We start from the raw sequence: 20572 nt of genomic DNA, 5'->3' as shown, positions 1-20572 counted from the left end.
GAGAAAAAGAAAATGCTAAAAAAATAAGAAAATACATTTACAGTACTGTACTATATCCAAAAACAATCTGAGGATAAGTGGGCCTGTGCAGTTCAAACCTGTGTTGTTCAAGGATCAGTTCTATTTGAGAACATAGTATGTACCAGGCACTGGCAAGAGAGTCCAAGACAAACAGTCCCTACCTTCAGCGAGTTTGTAGTCAGCTTGGACACAGATGCTGAGCAATTACAAGGGAATTGATTATTCTGAAAAAGGAAGTTTAGAATGATATGGGAACATATACATATAACCAGAGACCTAATTATATGGGGAAGGAACAAGCCCAGATCCAAAATTGCCCTCCCAATTTACCTATAGTGTTTTAACTTTGAGCTAATCCAGTTTGGTGGGGTGGACAGAGAACAAAAAGAGCTAGTGACACCATCTAATTCTCCTTCCACTCTTAAGCAAGGTAGAGGCAAGAAAGTAGACCACACAGAGAGTGTGTGGTATAGTCACCAAAGGAGGTAACACTCTCCAAGAAAGAAAGGGAACCTGGTATCTATCTGTCCATCAGGATCAGAGAAGGGGCACTGAGGGAGATGAGTGAACAGCCCTGCATGCACTCACCCAGCATACTTTTTTTTTTTTAAAGATGTAGTTATTATTTGAGAGAAAATGAGTGAGTGGGGGGGGGGAAGAGGAAGAAAGAGAATCTCAAGCAGACTCCCCACTAAGCGTGGAGCCCAACATGGGGCTCAGTCTCATCACCCTGAGGTCATGACCTGAGCCAAAATCAAGAGTCTGACACTTAACCACTGAGCCACCCGGGCGCTCCTCTCCCAGCATTCTGAAAACAATAAAAAACATGGAAGAAACTGGGCTCTCTAGTTAGGACTACATAAAACCACTCATCCATTCCTGTGGCATCTTTATAAACTTTTTATTATGGTCACATACTATACTTTGATCCATATTGACCCTTCAGAACACAGTCCTCATCACCTTTTGCCAGCTCATATTATCTGGACCCCCGTTCAGATGGAAAGCCTGGCTGTTAGCCTCTCACAGCATAAGGGAAAAGGACTACCCAGATCTAGCAGTTGTCCCCCCAATTTACCTACAGTGGGTTCTTTTTAACTTTGAGCTGTGCAGTTACACACAGAGTTAGCCAGACACCAAAACGAAATCCTTCACGTTACCCAATCAATAAAATGACCAAAAAACCACAAAGTTTCTATACCTTGCATGATTCCTGGTCTCTAGAAACGCAACTCCTGCTCACAGCTGAGCACCTGACATTTACTCGGATTTCTCTTGGTCATACTTTAGTAACAGCAGATCCCACTACATCCCTTAGAGACCCTAAAACCACAGCTTCAGCATTCTAAATAAGTCCCACTGCCACCTGTAACTGAACTGAGCTTACGGCTTTTGAAGCTACCTGATATTTTGGCTAGCTCAACTTCAGTAGCAAGTAGGGGATGGCCTACTTTAAGGGTAGCACACTAGACATGGGTTTTCTTATAACTGCCTGGCACAGAGAGGCATCAGTATTCAAGAGCATTAGGGGCCTGCTACCAGAGATTAACATCTTGCTTTCCATTTAGGTCTTGGAGTTTAAATTATACTTTTTTTTTTTTTTTTAAGATTGGGGGGTAGGACAAAAAGATGAGAGACAGAGCAAAAGTTAATAGATAAGACCAGTCTGTGGCAGCCATAGCTACAATGTTCTACACCACTCTTCACCCAAGTAGTCCACCCCCAGCTACCTCCACAAAAAGGGAGTCAAGCAGATTTGAGCCAGATGAGCCTTCTGCAGAAGAGCACTGCCCCAACCTCCTTCACCCTGAATACCCCATTTTTCAACTGCAAAACATCCAAATGATAGTAAGACTGTAAAAGTTTCCAAACAAGAAGGAACTGCCCCTTTTTTAGTCAGTTTAACCTAGATGCCCAGCTCACCCCCAGCTCTTCCTCAAAGAAGAAAAAAGAAAAAGAGCTCTATCCTGTCTGAAAGGTACCACTGAGTCATATACTCCCATCTACCACACATACAGTGTTATTTGAGTGGTGGCAAGGTAAACACCTGACAACCAACTCTGCAGAGTCCCTAGGCCTTCTGTTGACAGATCCCTTTAGGAGCTCAGTTTATGAGCTTTTACTCCACAGACCAGGTGACTTTCAGACTTTGGCACCTATTTCTATTTAGATATCAAGCTTGGTTCCTAGGCAACCAGCCAGCTCCCCTCCCTCTCACTTACCCCGTCAGGGAGCCAGCTTACTATACTAGCAGAACAGGTCAAACGGAGATCAATCTTGGACAAATCAGTGCTTGAGGGAACTTTAATGAAAGCAAGCAAAAAATGCGGGGCAAGAACAATGCAGAGGGGTTCTGTTCCAGGCAGTTTTGCCTTGTACAAGTAGAATGAAGTCATCAGGTCAGAGTTTTAACTGGCATTATTTCAAGCATTGTTTCAACCCCTTCGTTTTACAATAATGAATCTGAACCCTAGAGGTTAAATGACTTGGTGGTTCAAGGTCACACCACTGAAGCAGAGCTGCAGCTAGAACGCTGGTGTCCAAAGTCCCAGGCCAAATCTCCCTCTACTATATTACACTAATATTGGGAGGTTTAAAAAAAGAAAGGAAGAATACAAAGGGTGATTTTTTCCATAAATTAAATCAACTTGAAAAGCCAGGCATACGTGGAGAATTGGAGGCCACTAATATTGTTAGAAAGAAGAGGTTTAAAAGCTGGTTAAATCTGAATAATAAAAAATACCAGTATGTACAATATTGTAAAAAAGATGGCATTCGTGACTACTGGGCTGGCAGGGCAGCGGGCAGTTGCATGCTGGGGGTGGGGTGCATGGGCTGCCAGCTCTCTTGGGTTTGGAGGATGCGGTACAGCTGCTTCAGTTGAGCAACGATGTTATCTTTGATGTCTGGAGTTGAGATCTGCAGGCGGACACTGCCACTGTCAAAGGACCGTGTAAAATCACCAGAAAACATCTCGTAGATCATCCGAGCGACCACTGGAATGACCTGTTCAGGACACAGAGCACACAGGTATCCACTGAAGAGAAGGGATTTTCAAATAGCAAGAGGGACTCAAGATGATAGAAAAAACTAGTGAGGCCCCAGGGAAGCCCCCAACCCTTATGTCTAGATACAGGGTATGCCTTCTTCTCTCTGGACCATCCTGCTAAGGTTCACTCTAGAATTTGGTTCAAATGAAGGTAGAGAACCTATATGTTTCATTGCATCACATGCCTAAATAAACAGCTGCTTATTTAGTAAGACTTACCCACATTTCATCTGTTGACTATCTTTTCTACAAGTCCAGGGACCAAACCCAAGTGGTCTTGCTGCCACTTACTAAAGTAAGGTTACATTCTTAAAAGCAACTCAAAAGGTTTTTCTAAAAGAACTGGAAAGGATCATATCCTGTTAGGTTTCAGAAAGACTCTAATGTCAGTAAGAGAATGCAAGATAAGGTCTTCACTAAGCCAGTCATCCACTTTGAGGACCCTGTGTGTTCCAGTTTGATCCTACTTTGATAGGACCTACTTGGTTCTTACAATATACAAAGCTTGAGTCCGCTGTTCTATCTGATGGGATTAAAATGCACACATGCTGATGGATCTTTGCTCAGCACAACCCTAGTCCTGGGGGCTAAAGCACTGGTAAACAGGCAAAGAGTTGTTGATACATCTTTATATCCTCACCTGAACCAAGATGAGTTTCCTTTCCAGGGGTTTCCCATCTGGCCATTCTTCCCCAAAGCATAAGTAGATCTCAAATGGTGGCTGCTTCTCTATCTGTCCTTTCTGGTGGGCAATGAGATCTGCAGAAGGTGGAAGAGCAAGTTTGGCGTACTGGGCCATTCCATATCCACTCAGTAAATACCATCTTCTATGCTGTCCAATATAGTGGTCACTAGCCACATGTGGCTATTACATTTAAATTAATTAAAATTAAATAGTTCCTTAGTCATATGAGCCACATTTATGTGCTTAATTGCCCCATGTGGTCTTTTGTGGACAACACAAATAAAGAACACTTTTATCATGTCAGAGGGTTCTACTGGATATCACTGAACTAGACCTGGGGTTCAAATTATATTATAAAATCCACATCTCAGTGTTCTCCCTAAATTTGTCTGCTTGAATTTGCCACCCAGATATTTCCCAAATGAGAAGAATATGTTTTGCTGATTATGATGAAGCCAACTTCCAAAGTTAAGGTGGCACTGGTGGTATTTGGCAGTAATGACAAGGCTGTGTCCCTCTTCTACCACTAAAGGAGCCATAACCAATCTAAAAATAGTTTCCAAGTACATAGCTTTGGAGTGGAATGCCCTTCTTTGTTGCCCAGGCCACTTTCATTTCCAGAACTAAGGTTCTCTTCTACCTTCACTTCCTCCAGGAGTTTTTTGTTAAGATCTTTGCAGATCTAGGAAAGCGGGTAGGGAAGGTGGAAAACCTACTTTTGGGGAGAAATTCCCAACCACCCACCTTCTGAAAAAGACTTACCACTAAGGAATGTTTCTAGGCAAAATAGTTTGACCTTCTTTTGTCTCTCAATCAGGTTGGGGGCAACAAGCGATGGGGCACATGGCCCAGACCAGTACACCTTGCACTGGCACAGCCTGATGGCATAAATGGCATGACCGCTGACCTCCAGGATCAGTCCTCTGTCCATGACATCTAGCAGCTTACTGGTGAACAGCTTCTGCTTCTCATTGGTGATATGCTCTGGACCAGGGAACTTGACCTGCTCCAGGCTGACAGGACCAAAGAGCTCCTCTTGGTCAGGCATGGGACCCAGGTCCCCATAGAAGAGCCGGCAGCCCTGGGGGTTGCTCACGGTCATGGTCTGCCCATATTCCTTTCCACGGTACTGAAACTTGATGTCCAGGTCAGTCACTACAAGGTGAGAGAGGACAGTGAGAGTTCTGCTTTAATGCTCTGTCTATTCCCGAGACTCATGCAAGTCCATCAAGATCAAGCCACCTTTCAACCAACATTCAGGAAGGTCACTACCAGTTACCCTTCCTGTAACAAAGGAAGACATCAACCTATCCTGTAATATTCACTCAAAAGGCTGCCTTAGAAGCAGACAGTTCAAGGTCCACATATACTATCTCTGTTTAATCATTACACCCTAAGGGCTAGAATTTCTCCAAGCAAACTTCTGGGTCTGGTCTCCTCATTTATACTGACTGAGTCTTCACATCAGTAGGCATTGGAAGCAGCTAAAAACTAATGTATCTGGTTTGTGTCTCATTTTTGGCTCATTTTTAAAGAAATTAGAAGAATAAGAAAAAATACCAAGCTGTCTTGTCTTTCTGAAAATTACACACATGCACACTCTGTGGATTTGTTCTAATAATTTACCATAAAAGGACACAGCTCATGGCAAAGTAAATTTTCACTCATCAAGCCTCAATTGAACCCTATAGGTCTTATGAAAGCTATTAGCCTTTTGGACAAAATACCAACACTCACATCCCCCCCCCCTCCACCCCATCCCCACTACCACCATGTAGAGTGTGAAAGGGAGATGGGGCAGTGACATTGATTCTTCATTGAGATCAATTTGTGCTCAATTCAGAGAGATTTTCTCTCTTCCAAAAGCCCCTCAAAATCCAAAACCTTCTTGATCAAATCCATGGCCATTAATCTTCCTATCCCTCAACTGCCCTTATGCCCAGATCCCCTAGCCAAACTGATTAACCCAGGCTTTCCACCCACCTAAGAGGTGAGTAACCTTGAGCTGCAACTGATCAGAGCATCCCCATGGGCAGGTAGATATGAACTAATGTTTCTTTACTTCTTCCCTGATGACTCATTGGCCAGCCAGGAACCAGACACAGAGGCTGCCTATAGGGCAGGTAGCTATTCTATACATGGCAAAGAAATGGAGGCAGAAGGTGGGGCAGGGAAGGGACTGTAATAGGAGCTGAAGACCCAGCTAGAAAGATCCCACTTACTTGGGAGAGAGCTGATCCACAGCTCTGGAGAGCTATAGAAGGGCTGTATAGGTGCCTGGGGTACATCTATTTCCAGAGGTTCAGTTTTGGGCCACACTGCTTCAGGGCTGCAGTTGCCCACACTGGCTGGTGCCATGGGAGAACCTAGAACAGAAAGATGTGCGTGAGCAGGCAGGGGAACCACGTATGTACATCGCCTAGCTTGGGGCTTTAAAACCTAACAAGGTCAATAGACAAGAATCAAACACTGACTATGACTCAGTGTGGCAGCCCATCAATGATTCCCACAACTAACACAATAAGAAATAAAGTTCCCCTGCTTCTACGTCCTAATCATATTAGTTCTCCCAGAAACTCATAGTTCTGAAAATGTGCATTTTGGTGAAGATTACTAGACATGTGAGTTTTCTCTGGGGTTATATTAGAATAAGCAATAATAAAAGGTTCCCTGTCACAGATTTTCACCCCAGCAATTACAAAGTTGGTTGTCTTCTATAAAATGAACTCAATTGAATTAGCTGATTAGCTCTGTCTAGAAATTCCATTAAAAGCAAACAAATACTTTCACATGCACAAAGCATCTGGAAGGATACCCAAAAATCTGAAAGCATCAGTTTCTTCCAGGGAAAACAAAGGGGGGTTCAGAGACAAAAAGGAAGGAAAACCTTTCAACTGATTACCTTTTTGTACCATTATGAATTTTAAACCATGTAAGACCAATATTTATTTAAAAGTATCCAGTTAAAGCTTTTAAGAAAGAAAATGAAATACCCATCCTATTTTCTTGCTATTCTCAAAGTTGGTTCACTCCAAAGTCTACAGATTTCTCTTCCTAGCCTCACCTCTTAGGCATCTATTCTTCAACAATTCTTCTTCCTCTGCCCCAACAGCTCTGAAATCATAGAAGTTAATGTTTCTTTGACCCTTCATGCAAAAGCCTGGTTAAATCTACATACCCATTTTACTTTTTTGTTTTTATTTTTTTATTTTTAAAGATTTATTTATTTGAGAAACAGCAAGTGCACAAATGGGGGGAGGGGCAAAGGGAGAGAGAGAGTGAATCCTCAAGCAGACCCCCCTGAGCAGGGAGCCCAACTTGGGGCTCAATCCCAGGACCCTGAGATCATGACATGAATTGAAATCAAGAGTCGGACACCCAACTGACTGAGCCACCCGAGTACCCCTACTTTTAAAATAGATATACCACATCTTCCCAAAAAGGATCCAAAGCAACCCATAATATAAGGCCACACAACATTCACTTGAGTAAAACATGAACAGAAATAGGAAATCAGGATCCTGGAAATAGGTCGCATCCTTTTAAGGGGTGAAAATAATAGAATGAGTCAGCCAAGGATTTGGGAAAGGATCTCATATTTACAGATGTCCAACTCAAATCACTAAATGGGAATGTAGCATGTGGCAATATTGACCTGAAGGAGCTCAATGATATTCTTCTTTTAGTTTTTTTAATTTTCAATGACATTTTTCTTAACTCATCACTTGGTTGTAAAGATATAAATGGCCGGTTAAGTGAAGGAGGGCAAGTGGACAGATAATAAGAGTCATTTCCTGATTCTCAAAGGTAAGGGAAATGACCTAAAGTAGGGGACTCCAAAATCCCAAAGGAATCATCTTGATAAATCTTCTAAGTGGCACAAGTTCTTATTTGACCCATAGCAGCCAGATGGAACTAGAAACGCAGTGACGACCTTCTCAGCTAGGAGCATTCCGGTGGACAGATCAAGTGGAGATGCTGAAGAGCACTGCACCTTGGGTTTGCGCATTCTCAGAATGTGCACTGGAGAGTCAGTACCTGCTCTGTCACAGTGACCTTCCAGCCTCTCAACTCATTTTTCCCAGGAAGCTGAATTCAAAGAGTTCATAGAAGAAGCAAAAAGTCTCTTGCAGATAAATTCTATCAAAGCCTAGTATTAAGAGGTGTAGAAACCACAAGTTTCCCATGATCTAGCCTTAGCAGGGCAGACTCTGTTAAGAAAATGACACAAAATTTATACCAAGGGAAACAGTGGAAGAGCTTATCTATAATTTGTCAAAATAATATCTACACGTGGCCTCAAGGAAATCAGTGAAATTTATAACAACTGACTTGTATGTGGGATTGAGAATGAATTTGTTTAATTTCTCTGAATTATCTCTTAGATTCAGAAGACGTTCTCTATGCCTGGAAGCCGCCCACTGGGATAACTGGGCCAGCAGAGTTCCCTCATCTGTGACCCCTACTTGCTAGTAGACCAGCAGCTTGGCCGCAGGGCCTTGTCACTGCTCCCAGTGCAGTAGGGGCTGAGGGGTCACTCAGTAGTTGCCAAGTCAAAGCCCGTTCCATCCTCTTCATTCTTCTCTACCACCTACCACCCCCACTCACCATTGATGTTCAGGAAGGGGAAGGTGTCCTGGATGGGAACATGGTGTTGTGACTGATCAAGCTCATCTTCCTCATCTTCTTCATCTACATCATTATCCTTCTCATCCCAAGGAGCAGATCCAGTGGATCCTAACCAAGAAACGGACAGAGAAGCCTGCAAGTGAGCTGCTAGTGTTGCACTGTCATCCTTGCAGCTGATCCACTGTACAGGCTAGGTACTATTATTGGTAGTACAGAGGCTCCCCTGGTTTCAGTGTGCACCCCTAATGCCCTATCCCAAAAGAGTGGTAACCTCTGGCTCTACCTCCTCCTACTGAGCTCTAATGTAAGCTCTCTTCCCCTCCCCTACCCAGGAGCTGCAGACCCTATCCCCTTCCCTAGAAATTTCTTAATTCCTACTTTAAATGTCTTGCTACACATTAGCATTCCTTTTAAGGACTCAAGAACACCAACTTCTCCCCTTTGTAAGCTTAATGTGAGGGCAGCCCTTCCCTCTTGGCAGGGCCTCACTAGATCCATTGGAGGACAAGTCTAAGTTACCTGGCTCTTGGTATTTGCTAAGCATGGGGTAAATAGGAGGATCAGGTGGTATTCTCTTGAAAAAGTACCCTACAAATTAAATAATCACTCATCCAACATTTACAAAGGGAACTTAATAGCTTTTAAATGTCATGTCAATTGGGTCTTACAATAGTCTTTGAGGTAGGCAGGAAAGATGAGAGCCCAGATTTTACCACTGAAGAAACTGAGGCTCAAAGTTCAAATGACTTGATTCCATGTCTGACAAGGAGCAAAGTGATAAGAGCCAGGTTTGGAACTCAAACCTCCTAAGTTTTAAGTCCTCCATCTTTGAAATCACTTGACCTCTCCTCTCAGTGTTGAGTCCCAAGGGAAGCTCTTTCTACAGTAGGACTCTATACTCCCTCTACTTTCTCATGCTTTAAACAGTCGGGCTAGTAACTATTCCCTTAAGTGAACAAGAAGATTTTGCTGACTATATCTTTGGGTCTCTGGGTCCTTCCTAGGGAAAGGCTTTCTTGCTTTGTAACTAAACTTTGTAAGCAATGTTCAAGTCAATTATCTCTTTAAGAGTCCAGCCCAGAACCTGGCTAACTGTCCACCTGTCCCGCCAGCAGCTGGGGCTCACCTGGGTTAATGATTGATCCCTGAGGCTGGGGGATGTCACACACTTGATATATCTTCACTGGGTTCATGGGTACTTCCTTGGTGCCATCGTACATCAGGTTGAATTCCCTGCTCTTGTTGAGAGCACAGCGGAGCTGGGCCTTCCATTTAGCTGGGTCAGGGTCATCCACCCCTTCCTGGTACTTCCCTGTCTCCACAGCCCAGGCCTGAGGAACAGGAAACCGCAGTGAATGCCTGCCGTTGCCCAGAAACACTGCCAAGTGTGCTCACCCTCTCTCATATACACATGCACACACACCCCTGCCTGACTGCCCCGCCATCCCAACCCCATTTACAGAGCCTGCAGCAGGAAGCACCACCCTCAGGACCAGGCCAGGCAGGGCCCGAGGGAAATTAAGCCATGTGCAAACACGGTCTTTTTGAGAGGAGGAGCATTATCTCAACTGTTGGTGCCAGCACCACCTGTCAAGAGTGGCTATAATAAGGGTTGAAAATAAAGAAAAGTCTGGAAAAAAGACAGTTCACCCTTGAACAATACAGGGGTCAGGAATACTGACCCCCTGCACTGTCAAAAATCCACATATTTTTGACTCCCCAAAACTTAACTATCTTACTGTTAACAGTTGATTAACACATATTTTGTATATTATAGACTACATTCTTAAAGTAAGCCAGAGAAAAGAAAATTCTATTAGGAAAATCATAAGGAAGAGAAAATATAATTTATATTACTGTATTTATTGAAAAAAAAATCTGCACATAAGTGGACTGGTGCAGGGGTGCCTGGCTGGCTCAGTCAGAAAAGCATGCAGCTCTTGATCTCCAGATTGTGAGTTCAGGTATAGAGATTATTTAAATAAATAAATAAACTTAAACTAAATAAATAAGTGGACCTGTGTAGTTTCAACTCATGCTGTCCAGGCATCCACTGTATACACCAGAATGCTAAGGGTAACTTTGGATAGCAGGATTACAGGTAAAATTTTTTTTGACTTGTTTTTCACATTAATTACTTATATAATAAGACAAAGGGAGACAGCATGTGATATGAAGAGCTTGGCCTTGGTGTTCCCTCCCCCTACATTCTTCAATCTGATGCATAAATAATTGTAGAAAACAAGTGCCTTTAGGAGTAACAGCCTGGAGGAGGGCAAGGCAGCATAGTCTGGGAGTTCAACTGGAGGTGGAGGGCCTTATTCAGCTGGCCCCATGTCCGAAGAAACCCCACCCCCTGCCCTTCCCTAGTTCCTCAAAGTCCCACTTCATTGGAAATACTTTGCTGCAAACACCAGCGGCTGGCGGCATGAGCTAAAACCACTTTGGCTCCTCCTCTTTGGTTTTCAGTTTCTGGGTCCAAAGGCATGTATGTTTCTGCCCATGGGATATCCACTCTCCCCCACTGCTAACATAATCTCAGATTTCAATGCTTTCTTCAGGACGTTGTGTTTGATGCAGAAAAGGGGGATGTCATTAGCAGAGTCCTCGAGACCAGGAAGCACACCTCAGCTCGTTCAAGCAGACAGGGCACGTGTCCAGTCCCGACTCCCTGCCTCTGCTTCTGACCTCAAGCTGAAATGGAAATTTTCTGCCCCATCCTTTGAGATCTCTATCTCCGTCAGTCACCGCCCCCCCCCCAGAGCCTGATGATCATGAGGAAGTGTCTTCCAATACAAATTTAAATCCTTCTCTTCTAGAGAAGGGCCATATGCACCCCAATGTTCATAGCAGCATTGTCCACAACAGCTAAATTGTGGAAGGAGCCGAGATGCCCTTCAATAGACGAATGGATAAAGAAGATGTGGTCCATATATACAATGGAATATTACTCAGCCATCAGAAAGAACGACTACCCAACATTTGCAGCAACATGGACAGGACTGGAGGAAATTATGCTAAGTGAAATAAGTCAAGCAGAGAAAGACAATTATCATATGGTTTCACTCATTTGTGGAACATAAGGAATAGCAGGGAGATCGGTAGAAGGAAGGGAAGAATGAAGGGGTGGTAAACAGAAGGGGGAATGAACCACGAGAGACTATGGACTCTGGGAAACAAACTGAGGGCTTCAGAGGGGAGAGGGGTGGGGGATTGGGCTAGGCCGGTGATGGGTATTAAGGAGGGCATGTACTGCATGGAGCATTGGGTGTTATATGCAAACAATGAATCATGGAACACTACATCAAAAACTAATGATGTACTGTATGGTGACTAACATAATAAAAAATAAAAAAAAATAAATCCTTCTCTTCTAATTCAGGCTCACTTCTTAGACTTGGGGGCACCTGCATTCATTTTGCAGTACAGAATGAAGAGGTCAGACAAAGTGGTGCTGCCCGAGGTGGCTGTGTTGACACCATTCCATCCAGCTCCCTACAGGGGATTTCAATGTCATTGGTCTGCAGTATCTGAAAAGCACATATCCAGTTGTGCCTGGTGGTACCTGACTGCTACCTCACCACATATTCCCTTCCGTTTATTTGATCCCGTGCCCACTCCCATGCTAGCCCCACCCAGCTGGCTTGGGCTGTGCTGACTTTGGCACAGGTCGACATATTTCTGTGGCTCCCTAAATCCCTGCCCCTCCGTGGAGAGCAGCCAGACTAAGCCAGAACCACAGCCCCAGCCGTCTTGCTCACAACACAGCCATTCCTTCTCAGGGCCCACTCCAATGGTGCAGCAGAGGGTGGTACCCACCACATGGCAATCACTGCGATTTATGAAAATGACGTACTCAAACCCATTCTGAGTCTTGCTTCTGACACTCAGGTCACTATGCAGGTCCCTTCTTCTCTTCCAGAAATGGAAGTAACCTCTGTATTTTAATGGTAATTCATGAGTCCCTCCCCACACATTATTTCACTCAATTCTCACGACAATCCTGCGAGTCAGGCAAGACTGGTTTCATCCCCATTTTACTGAATGGGAAGCTGAAGCCCAAAGAGATGATATGACTTGCTCAAGAGCATACATGCAATTGATAGGATTTGAAACCAGCTCTTCTAATTCCTGGTCAGAATGGGGTATATGGTAATGGGGGAGCAGAGAGGCCCGGGTTCAAATCCTGACCACACCCCTTATTGGCTGCATGATTATGGCAAGTTATTTAGCTCCTCGGAGACTCGGCCTCTGCACCTACAACATGAGAGTAATACCACCCTTACAGAGTTGCTGAGAATTAAATGAGATAATGGACATGGGATACAGAGCAGGCACCCATTTAATGCTACTGTCCCCCCCTTCCCGCCCCCACATATCCTGCCCAAGGCTTGTCAGAGCTTGGGATCTGTGAAAGCACCCTCACTCTTCTCCTGACTTCCATGGCCCTCCTGTAGCATTCTGCAAACAGAGATACAGATATAAATAAGACAAGCTTCCTGCAGCCACCTTTTTCTCAAGCCCTAAGCACGCAGATAACTCTCATGAGTGGGGCTTTCAGGAATCAGCCCCAGCCACCGGCGGCAAATCCAGATTCAGACAAAGGCCATGGCCAGAGGCTAGCTGGGCTAGGGCTGGGCCAATTTACAGATGTTTTCCCTAGCACTTTTTAAATTAAAAGTGCTCATTTACTTTCTTTCTAAGTGCTCTCAGGCCAATTTTCCCTCTACCTCTTGTATCGATATCTGATATAACCGAGTTGGGCGGGAAACACCTCTAGGACGGCTCTCCTTGGAGGAGTGAGCCCACCTCTTCTGATCCAATCTCAGCAAGAGCCCAGGGCATCAGCCTTGAGAGGCCCAGGGTAGGGGCCGGATTTCATTATGCCTTCCAGCTTATAAAGGGAAAGAGGGCTAAACTCACTTCTCCGTGTCTTGGGGATGCAGAAATGAAAGCAACTCACGAGATGGAAGGCTGACCAGCACAGAGACGTTGTCTGAAGCAGGGGCACAGGGGCCAGAGCTCAAAACCACATAACACCCCCCCCCATGACCAGCTTCCCGCCTACTTCCGTCTTCGACCAAGCTTTGGCTTCACTACAGTTTGTAAAATGCCATGTGATTAAATCTTGTTTTAAGTACAACAATTCTCACATCAGAGCTCTTTTTATTCTTGGAATAAAAACTTGTACTAAATGACTATTAATTTTTAAGCAGAGGTTATGGATGGGGCAAGATATTTTAATATCAAAAGAAAACCTTGCAGAGGGCCCTCTACACCCACCCTACAGGCAATGTGAGGAGCCTGCTAACACTCAGTAGTTCTGTCCTAGTCTGGAGAGTCGTTCCCAGGCCCAAGCACCCCTCTTCATAGCAAGAGCCCTGAGTGAATGAAGAGCAAGAGTCATTTGCTGACCCTTGGGAGCTTCTGGAACAACCAGACCAATACAGTCATTTGCAGTTTAGCCAACTGCACCTGGGATCTTTGGGGATGTGAGTTGAGTACCTGCAACCAATGGGAAAGAATAAACAGCCTCATAGACGTGCCCTAGCAAGAGAAATTACTATGCCTAAGTTTGGGTACCCCCCTCATAAACATTCTCTCTGATGCATCAGCATTTTGGATCTAGCGTATTCCTCATGCCAAAATAGAAAACAGAACAAAACAACTACAACAACCAAAAAAACCCAGAGAGCCCCGACAGAACTGGAAAACATTTTAAGTCAGATCGTGGAAGAAGTCCTTTACCTTGAAAATGGTATTTTCCTCCTCTTGTTGGGGGCTATGCCGGGTGGCATGTTTCCAGGGAATCTGGAAGCGCTTGGAGTCCCTGTGTAGCCAGATGAGCCCGGGGTACAGGCCACTATCCACCTGGGCCACCAGCCAGGGCTTCAGCCGAACTCTGCGGGGGTGGAGGGCCATGATCTGGGGGGTTGGGGGGGAGGGTAAAGAGTAGGAAGAGCAGGAGAATTAGGCCAGCTTCTGGGAACTTTTCCCAGCCACTGTTCCCGTATGATAGAGCTACAGTTTCATTAGATTACAGCAAAGAAACTAAATATGGGAATAAACTGTGCCAGGTGGGGAAGAAAAGAAAAGAGGTTAAAAGGTTCTTTTGATTCTTATTCCCAAGCCATTTATACTTCATGTTCTAGCCAAATCAGACTTATCATGTAAGTAGATCACATTTCTTCTATTTAAATCCTGAAACAGGAAAAAAAAAAGATGACATCATCCCTGCTGGAACACAGTTCTTCCTGAAGAACCAAGGGCTTTGGAAGAAAAGTGAAATTGCTCTTTTCAATCTCACCTCAGGAGACGGGAGAAAAAAAAGTTATGGAAACAGCAAAGATAGGGGCAAGAATTTGAAGCACACTTTCTTTTTAGACAAGACAACTAAAGGTGATCAAGAATATTTTAGTAAGAAATGACACCATTGTGGTGAGAGAGGAGGAGGCAAGGGGTGGGTCCTGGTTCCAAAGTCCTCACTTACAGAGATGAGCAGGCAGTGTATCCGTGGGGATCCTAAGAGCTGGGCCTGGAGTCAGCTTTCCTTTCTCTGGGCCAGCCAAAGACTCTGTACCAAGAAAAAGGGGTCTTGAGTTGGTTATCCACAGGACAATCCAGTGGCTGGAAGGAGACTTGGGAACATGGGAGACAAAGGCTCGAAGGACCCTTCTCGCACCTGAGTCTAGAAAAGTCCAGGAGCCCAAGAATAATCAAACGCTACGGCTCCTCACCCTAGACTGCTAAAAACAATCATAAGACAAGCTCTGCTCTGCTCATAAGGCCTCCTCCGCTTGGGTCTGTTTACCTCCCCCCAGAGGCTACAGTGAACTCATTGGTTGCGCGAGCCGGCCTGGGTAAAGTCTGCAATTGATTCTCATAAAAATACACGGGCATAGCAGATAACATCTGGCAACAGCCAGCACTCACAGCAGGAAACAGAGGCCTGCCCAGACTGGGTGCCTTTAGGAAAAACTGGTCACTAGAGAATTGTTTGCCTGGGATGTTGCGTTTAGATTTTTTTTGGTGTTCTCCTTTTACTTTGTTTTTACTTAAGATGAGGCCTGCAAAATCTCATCTGCTCAACAAATACGTGTTAATCAGCTACAGCGTGTCCAGCACTATGTCGGTGAGAAAGCACATCGTTTTCCATCGGACTCCCCGAAGAAATCCACACTGGAACTGCTCAAGCCCCACAACGGCCTGAGGAAAGGAAGATAAATAAGTCACCTTCCCACCCAGGAAGGTCCCCACCTGGATCACGCTTCAGAAACCAAACCAGTTGAGTCAGCTGAAGGCTCCCACTCAGAGGAGTTTAGCTGAGGGGGTGGCCCCTAACACCACTTCCTTCCCCAGCCAGACTCCCAACAAACAGGGAAAACCCAAACCCAACTCAGCTTCTGGCACTTTAAGAGCAAGGCAGGACCTGCTCTCACCTGAGCCTTCTGACCCAATTAACAAGTCCTGCAACTGAAACCTTCCGCCTGGGAGCACAGCTCACAGTGGGCAGGTGAGGTTGGCATGCACTATTCAACTGTCCCCCCACCTCACCCCACCCCCATGTTCTGGGCCTTGTTTAGGTTGTTTTGTAGGGCAGCAAGTCAAGTCATCAAACCAGGGGGAAAACATTTACCTTATAAGGAGGAGAGAATGCATATTCTCCTAAGGGCAAGTTCTACCTTCTCCTTCTCAGTCCCAGCCTACTGCAAAGGGGATGGAGCAAGGGAGGAGCAAATAGGGAAATGGGCAGCACATTGGTCAGCCTCGTCAGGGACTTTTGAGAATTTCTATTGAAGTACCTGTAAGTCTGTGTCTACGCTTGCCAGACATGTGAGATCCAGTTCTTGACGGACCACAGACTTTGAAGAAAAGGGCTTATCTTAGTTGATCGACAGCTCATCAAGAAAAAATTAAAGCAACCAAGGCAACACAGGGAGCTGCACATAGTGATAGGGAAGGAGAAGCAATCTCATAGAGATTGAGCATTAAGATCTAGAGTCTTGGGTTCTCAGCAATCTCTCAAGATGGCACTACACATGAGCAACCCCGCCCTAGCCTGCCTTCCTCCATGCCCCACCTGCACCGCTGCTAACCCTCTCCAACCTCCCGAAAGTCTGCCAAGATCTCCCCTATCTGCCACCCAGTAACTAGGGCTCTAAAAACTGGCAGAGAGGGAAAAGTTGGAAGCAACCAAAATAACAGAGGAAAATGGCTAATTACATATTCATAGGCTACCCTATTAAGCAGCCATTAACAACGGGGTGTCTGAGAATTTTTATTGGATTTAGGGAAATGTTTACAACATGAAGTTAAGGGAGAAAATACAGCATACAGTGTTGACTCAATAGTGGCATCTCCATCCTGTAACAGAACATGAACTTGCCTTGCATACATATGCACATACACACATATAATTTAAAAAAGGAAAAGAAATAATACACCAATGTAACAAGACATCCATAACGGTGACCTGGTGATAGGATTATGGGTGAATTTATACTTGTCTATATACTTTTGTATATGATTCACATTTTCCTACAATGATATTTCAATTTATAATAAAATGAAAAAACAAAACAAAACCAAAAACAAAACCAAAAACGGGGCTCCTGGGTGGCTCAGTCGGTTAAGCATCTGCCTTCAGCTCAGGTCATGATCCCAGGATCCTGGGATCGAGCCCCACATAGGGCCCTCTGCTCAGCGGGAAGCCTGCTTCTCCCTCTGCCTGCTGCTCCCCCTGCTTGTGCTCGCTCAGTCTCTCTCTCAGTCAAATAAATAAACAAATTTTTTTAAAAAAGGAAAAAAAAAAACCTACAAGTAGTATTTTTTTAACCACAGGAAGCTAAGACCTTTCTTGGCCATTGGAAGGTATAAAAGATGATGACCTTCAGCTGCTGAGACCATGATACCAACGCTACTTTATTACCTACGTAGGCTTCACAGTATTTACATGCACTTTAACATGTTTGATTTCATCCTCATGATCTGGAAGTAGTACTATGGTCATCCCCATTTTATAGCTGGGTTAACTGAGACACGGAAAAGTGCTTCATCTGGGGCTGGGACCCAACGCTCCTGAGTCGGAGTACACCATAGTAGTGAATCCTGCCCCGATACCCTGCCTTCCAAGTCCCTCCTTCTGCACACTCACAGAGTAAACCAAAATATTGACAAGATCCCAGCAGCATGAAGGGCCAAGAATGTGGTTAGGGAGGAGACTCCATGATATCCACCCCCAAATACACCTAAATCAGAGTTCTTTTTCAAAACACTCACATCACCCAAATCTCAATGCCCACAGAAACTTAGCCTAGCTGAACTCAGCCCTGGTATCTCTAGCTGCCATCCCAGTGAAATTCAAGGCCTGTGTCTCCAACAGGTATTTACCCCTCCAAAGAACAAAGATGCTAACCCCTCCTCTCCCCTCACACTGGGCATTGAGCAGGGATACTTTCAACCCCCCCAAGGCGCTGACTGTCCTCTCTCACACACCCATTCCAGGGAGCAGGTCCTCTATAAACACCCCCACTGCCACCTCTGGAGCCCCTGCCCAGACTAATTTCCAGGGGCACCACTACCTCAAAGCCGAGATTCGGAGATTGGGCTGCCAATGGTTTGGTTTAGAGTAAAACACACTTGCCAGGTAGTCCTGCTTTTTCCCCTCCCCTGGAGGGAACTAAGGCCATCTTCCAAGTTCCCCAATCTTTCCTCCATTTAGTTTAGCCCTGCTTAGGGGTAAATTCTATGCCTCTCGCCATAATTCCCATGCCCTTCCTCCCTGCTGGATTGAAGTTGGGGGCTGGCAAGAGGGAGCTACAAGGTACTGGGTGCTGCTGTCAGGCATTATGCACACATCTAACCCTAAACTACTCTCCTGGGTCAGCACCAGCCTTCACCAACTCCTACTCAAGCACCTTCTCCCCCTCCCTTCCCTGGATTCCACTTTCGACATCCACTAGGAAAGCAGGGTTAGGACAGAGATGACCCTCTTACTACAAAGCAGGCTCCCTGTAAAGAGTGGCACCCCAGGCCTCCTTTCTAGTCAGGCCTGGGAGACTTTCCCCATTATTCCACACCCACCCTCCATCCCCTTCAGGCAAAGAGGGCCTCACCCCCCCCGGAGCAACCACACCCAGCGCCACCCTCCCCAACACCAAGCTTGGCTACTTGGAGATCCATGGGTGTCTCTGAGGCCCCAGATAGGGGCCTGACTGCTAAACAAATTAAAGGAGAAAAAACAAACTGGCTAGAGCTCTTGGCCGTCCTATCGCCGTTTCCCCAAACACCCACCAGGACCAAAGGCCCGCGGGCCTGGGAAATCCCCTTTGGGACACAGGGGCCAGCGGCCCAGCGAGCTCGTAAGACCGGAGGGGTGGAGGCGCCGCCGCTCTATCCTATGGTGGGTGGGTAGGGGCCGAGAGCGGCACACTCCGGTAGGGCAGGGGTGGAAAGAGAGTAGAGAGAAGTGTGGGCTCGGGAGGGGCCCCGCGCTCCGGGACCAGGACCGCCCAGAAGCTACCTAAAGCAGGGCGACAGGCACCCAGCCCCAGAAGGTCTCCCCAAACAAACAGATGTTCTCAAGCAAGGTTCATAACCGCACAAACTCAGGGGCGGGTGTGTCCCCAACCCCCCACCCCCTTCCAAGCTAATGTTCAGAAGTTAGCGACTCACCTTTTCTCAATCCGGCGACCAGAAGCAGACGTCCCTCCGAACCACGTCCCCAGTTAAGATCACCCACCGCCACCGCTTTCCTTGACCGGCTGGGCAAGCAACACCAGGCTTTGCGCAGTAGAGTCTTTGAGCTCCGCTCCCAGTCCCGCACCAGCCCTTACCTGCCCGATTCAGGTGCGCCGAACTCACGTCAGCGCCTCGCCCTGCGACGCCGCAGCCCCCTCTGCCGTCCGGCCACGCCTCCCAGGTATGGCCACGCCCACTCGCGTTCAGGATTGGCGGGTTACGAGAAATAGGATACTCTGTGTTCCTGGGCGCCCCAGCGCCGCCCAGCCCCTTTCCCACCTCACTCTCCGGCTTCTAACCCCGGCGGAGAAAATTCCCAGACTCGCGTCTGGACCCTATGCCTCGGGGCTGGTGGTCTTGGAAACACCGAGGTCAGATCTAAAGTGGGGAAGGTGCCTCCCCTTTCGTCTTGTCTCATAGTTACCCTGTGGTATGGAGACAGTTAACCACAAATAAGGGTTGAAGAGATTCTGGGCTGGCCCTACTACCTGTGGGCCTGCGTAAGTGAGTGGCATATGGAAAAGGGACTCAGGACACTTAGCCCCGTGGGGGAAGAAGCCCTGTGGCTTCCAGGGCAGGAATTCTGCCTTTATTCTGCCTCTGACCCGAGTAACTGTAAGTTACTTGGCTTCTTGGTTTCACTTTTCTCGTCTATTCAAGGAGAATAATATTTGCTGCCTTTTCCAGTCACTATCTGGTAATGATTAAAAGCATGGGCCCTGGAGCTATTAGGATTCAAACCCCAACTCCATCAGTTACTACAGACTTGGAGAAGTTTCTTAAGCTCTCTGGGCCTCCGTTTCTTATCCATACAACAAAGTAAATAATAGACCCACCTCAAACGGGTGTTGTGGGCGTTCAATAAATTGCTTCCTAAAAAGCATTTGAAGCAGTACTTTGGCACTTACTGAGTGATACATAAATACTTGAAATTTTTGTGTAAGGATAAGAAGTATATACACCTCACAGAATGAGGTGACATCTCCTGTTATTACCTGAAATTCAGGGCCGATATGTCCCCTAACAGGTGTTTGATGAGAGTCTCCTCTCCTTTCCCACCAGAGTGAACCCCAGTCCTTACAGAGTACATGCTTACAGTGAGCTCTGTACCAGTTCATGAGACCCTGAGGCACTGAGCTGGCACAGGTAGGAAGGGGCTTAAGCAAGATACTTAGATTTGGAGTTTAAAGCAATGAGTCAGAGACCATGAAAGAGTAGCGTTATGGCTGAATTGTGTCCCTCCTTAAATTTGGATGTTGAAGTCCTACAGCCCCCAATACCTCAGAATGTGACCTTAGTTGGACATAGAGTCTTGACAGAGGTGATCCAGCTAAAATGAGGTCATTAGGGTGGGCCCTAATCAACTAGGGTGTACTTATTAAAGGACTGGTGTCCTTTTTAAAAAAAGGGAAATTTGGACAAAGAGACAGACAGACACAGAGGGAAGA

The 20572-nt window shown here is 45.9% G+C and overlaps 1 protein-coding gene across 2 annotated transcripts; it reads right to left on the bottom strand.

Moving 5' to 3' along the window:
* Window positions 1-906: 906 nt before the first annotated feature.
* IRF6 (interferon regulatory factor 6) lies at window positions 907-19287 on the bottom strand. 2 transcript variants are annotated; one of them, XM_011228467.3, is made up of 9 exons: window positions 19059-19287; window positions 14875-14958; window positions 14133-14309; window positions 9511-9715; window positions 8364-8492; window positions 5978-6121; window positions 4518-4910; window positions 3711-3829; window positions 907-3027 (listed from the first exon to the last, which is right to left on the bottom strand). In XM_011228467.3, the coding sequence occupies exons 3-9, from the start codon at window positions 14304-14306 to the stop codon at window positions 2803-2805; spliced, it is 1389 nt and encodes a 462-aa protein (XP_011226769.1). In that variant the 5' UTR covers window positions 14307-14309; window positions 14875-14958; window positions 19059-19287; the 3' UTR covers window positions 907-2802. The 2 variants fall into 2 exon arrangements, with proteins under 2 accessions (XP_011226769.1, XP_019658173.1); XM_019802614.2 differs by lacking the exon at window positions 14875-14958.
* Window positions 19288-20572: the final 1285 nt, after the last annotated feature.

This window comes from Ailuropoda melanoleuca, chromosome 8 (assembly GCF_002007445.2).
Source record: "Ailuropoda melanoleuca isolate Jingjing chromosome 8, ASM200744v2, whole genome shotgun sequence".
Classification (NCBI taxonomy): domain Eukaryota; kingdom Metazoa; phylum Chordata; class Mammalia; order Carnivora; family Ursidae; genus Ailuropoda; species Ailuropoda melanoleuca.
The sequence above is the reverse complement of the archived record's forward strand: the minus strand, read 5'-3'. Positions and strand labels throughout refer to the sequence as shown.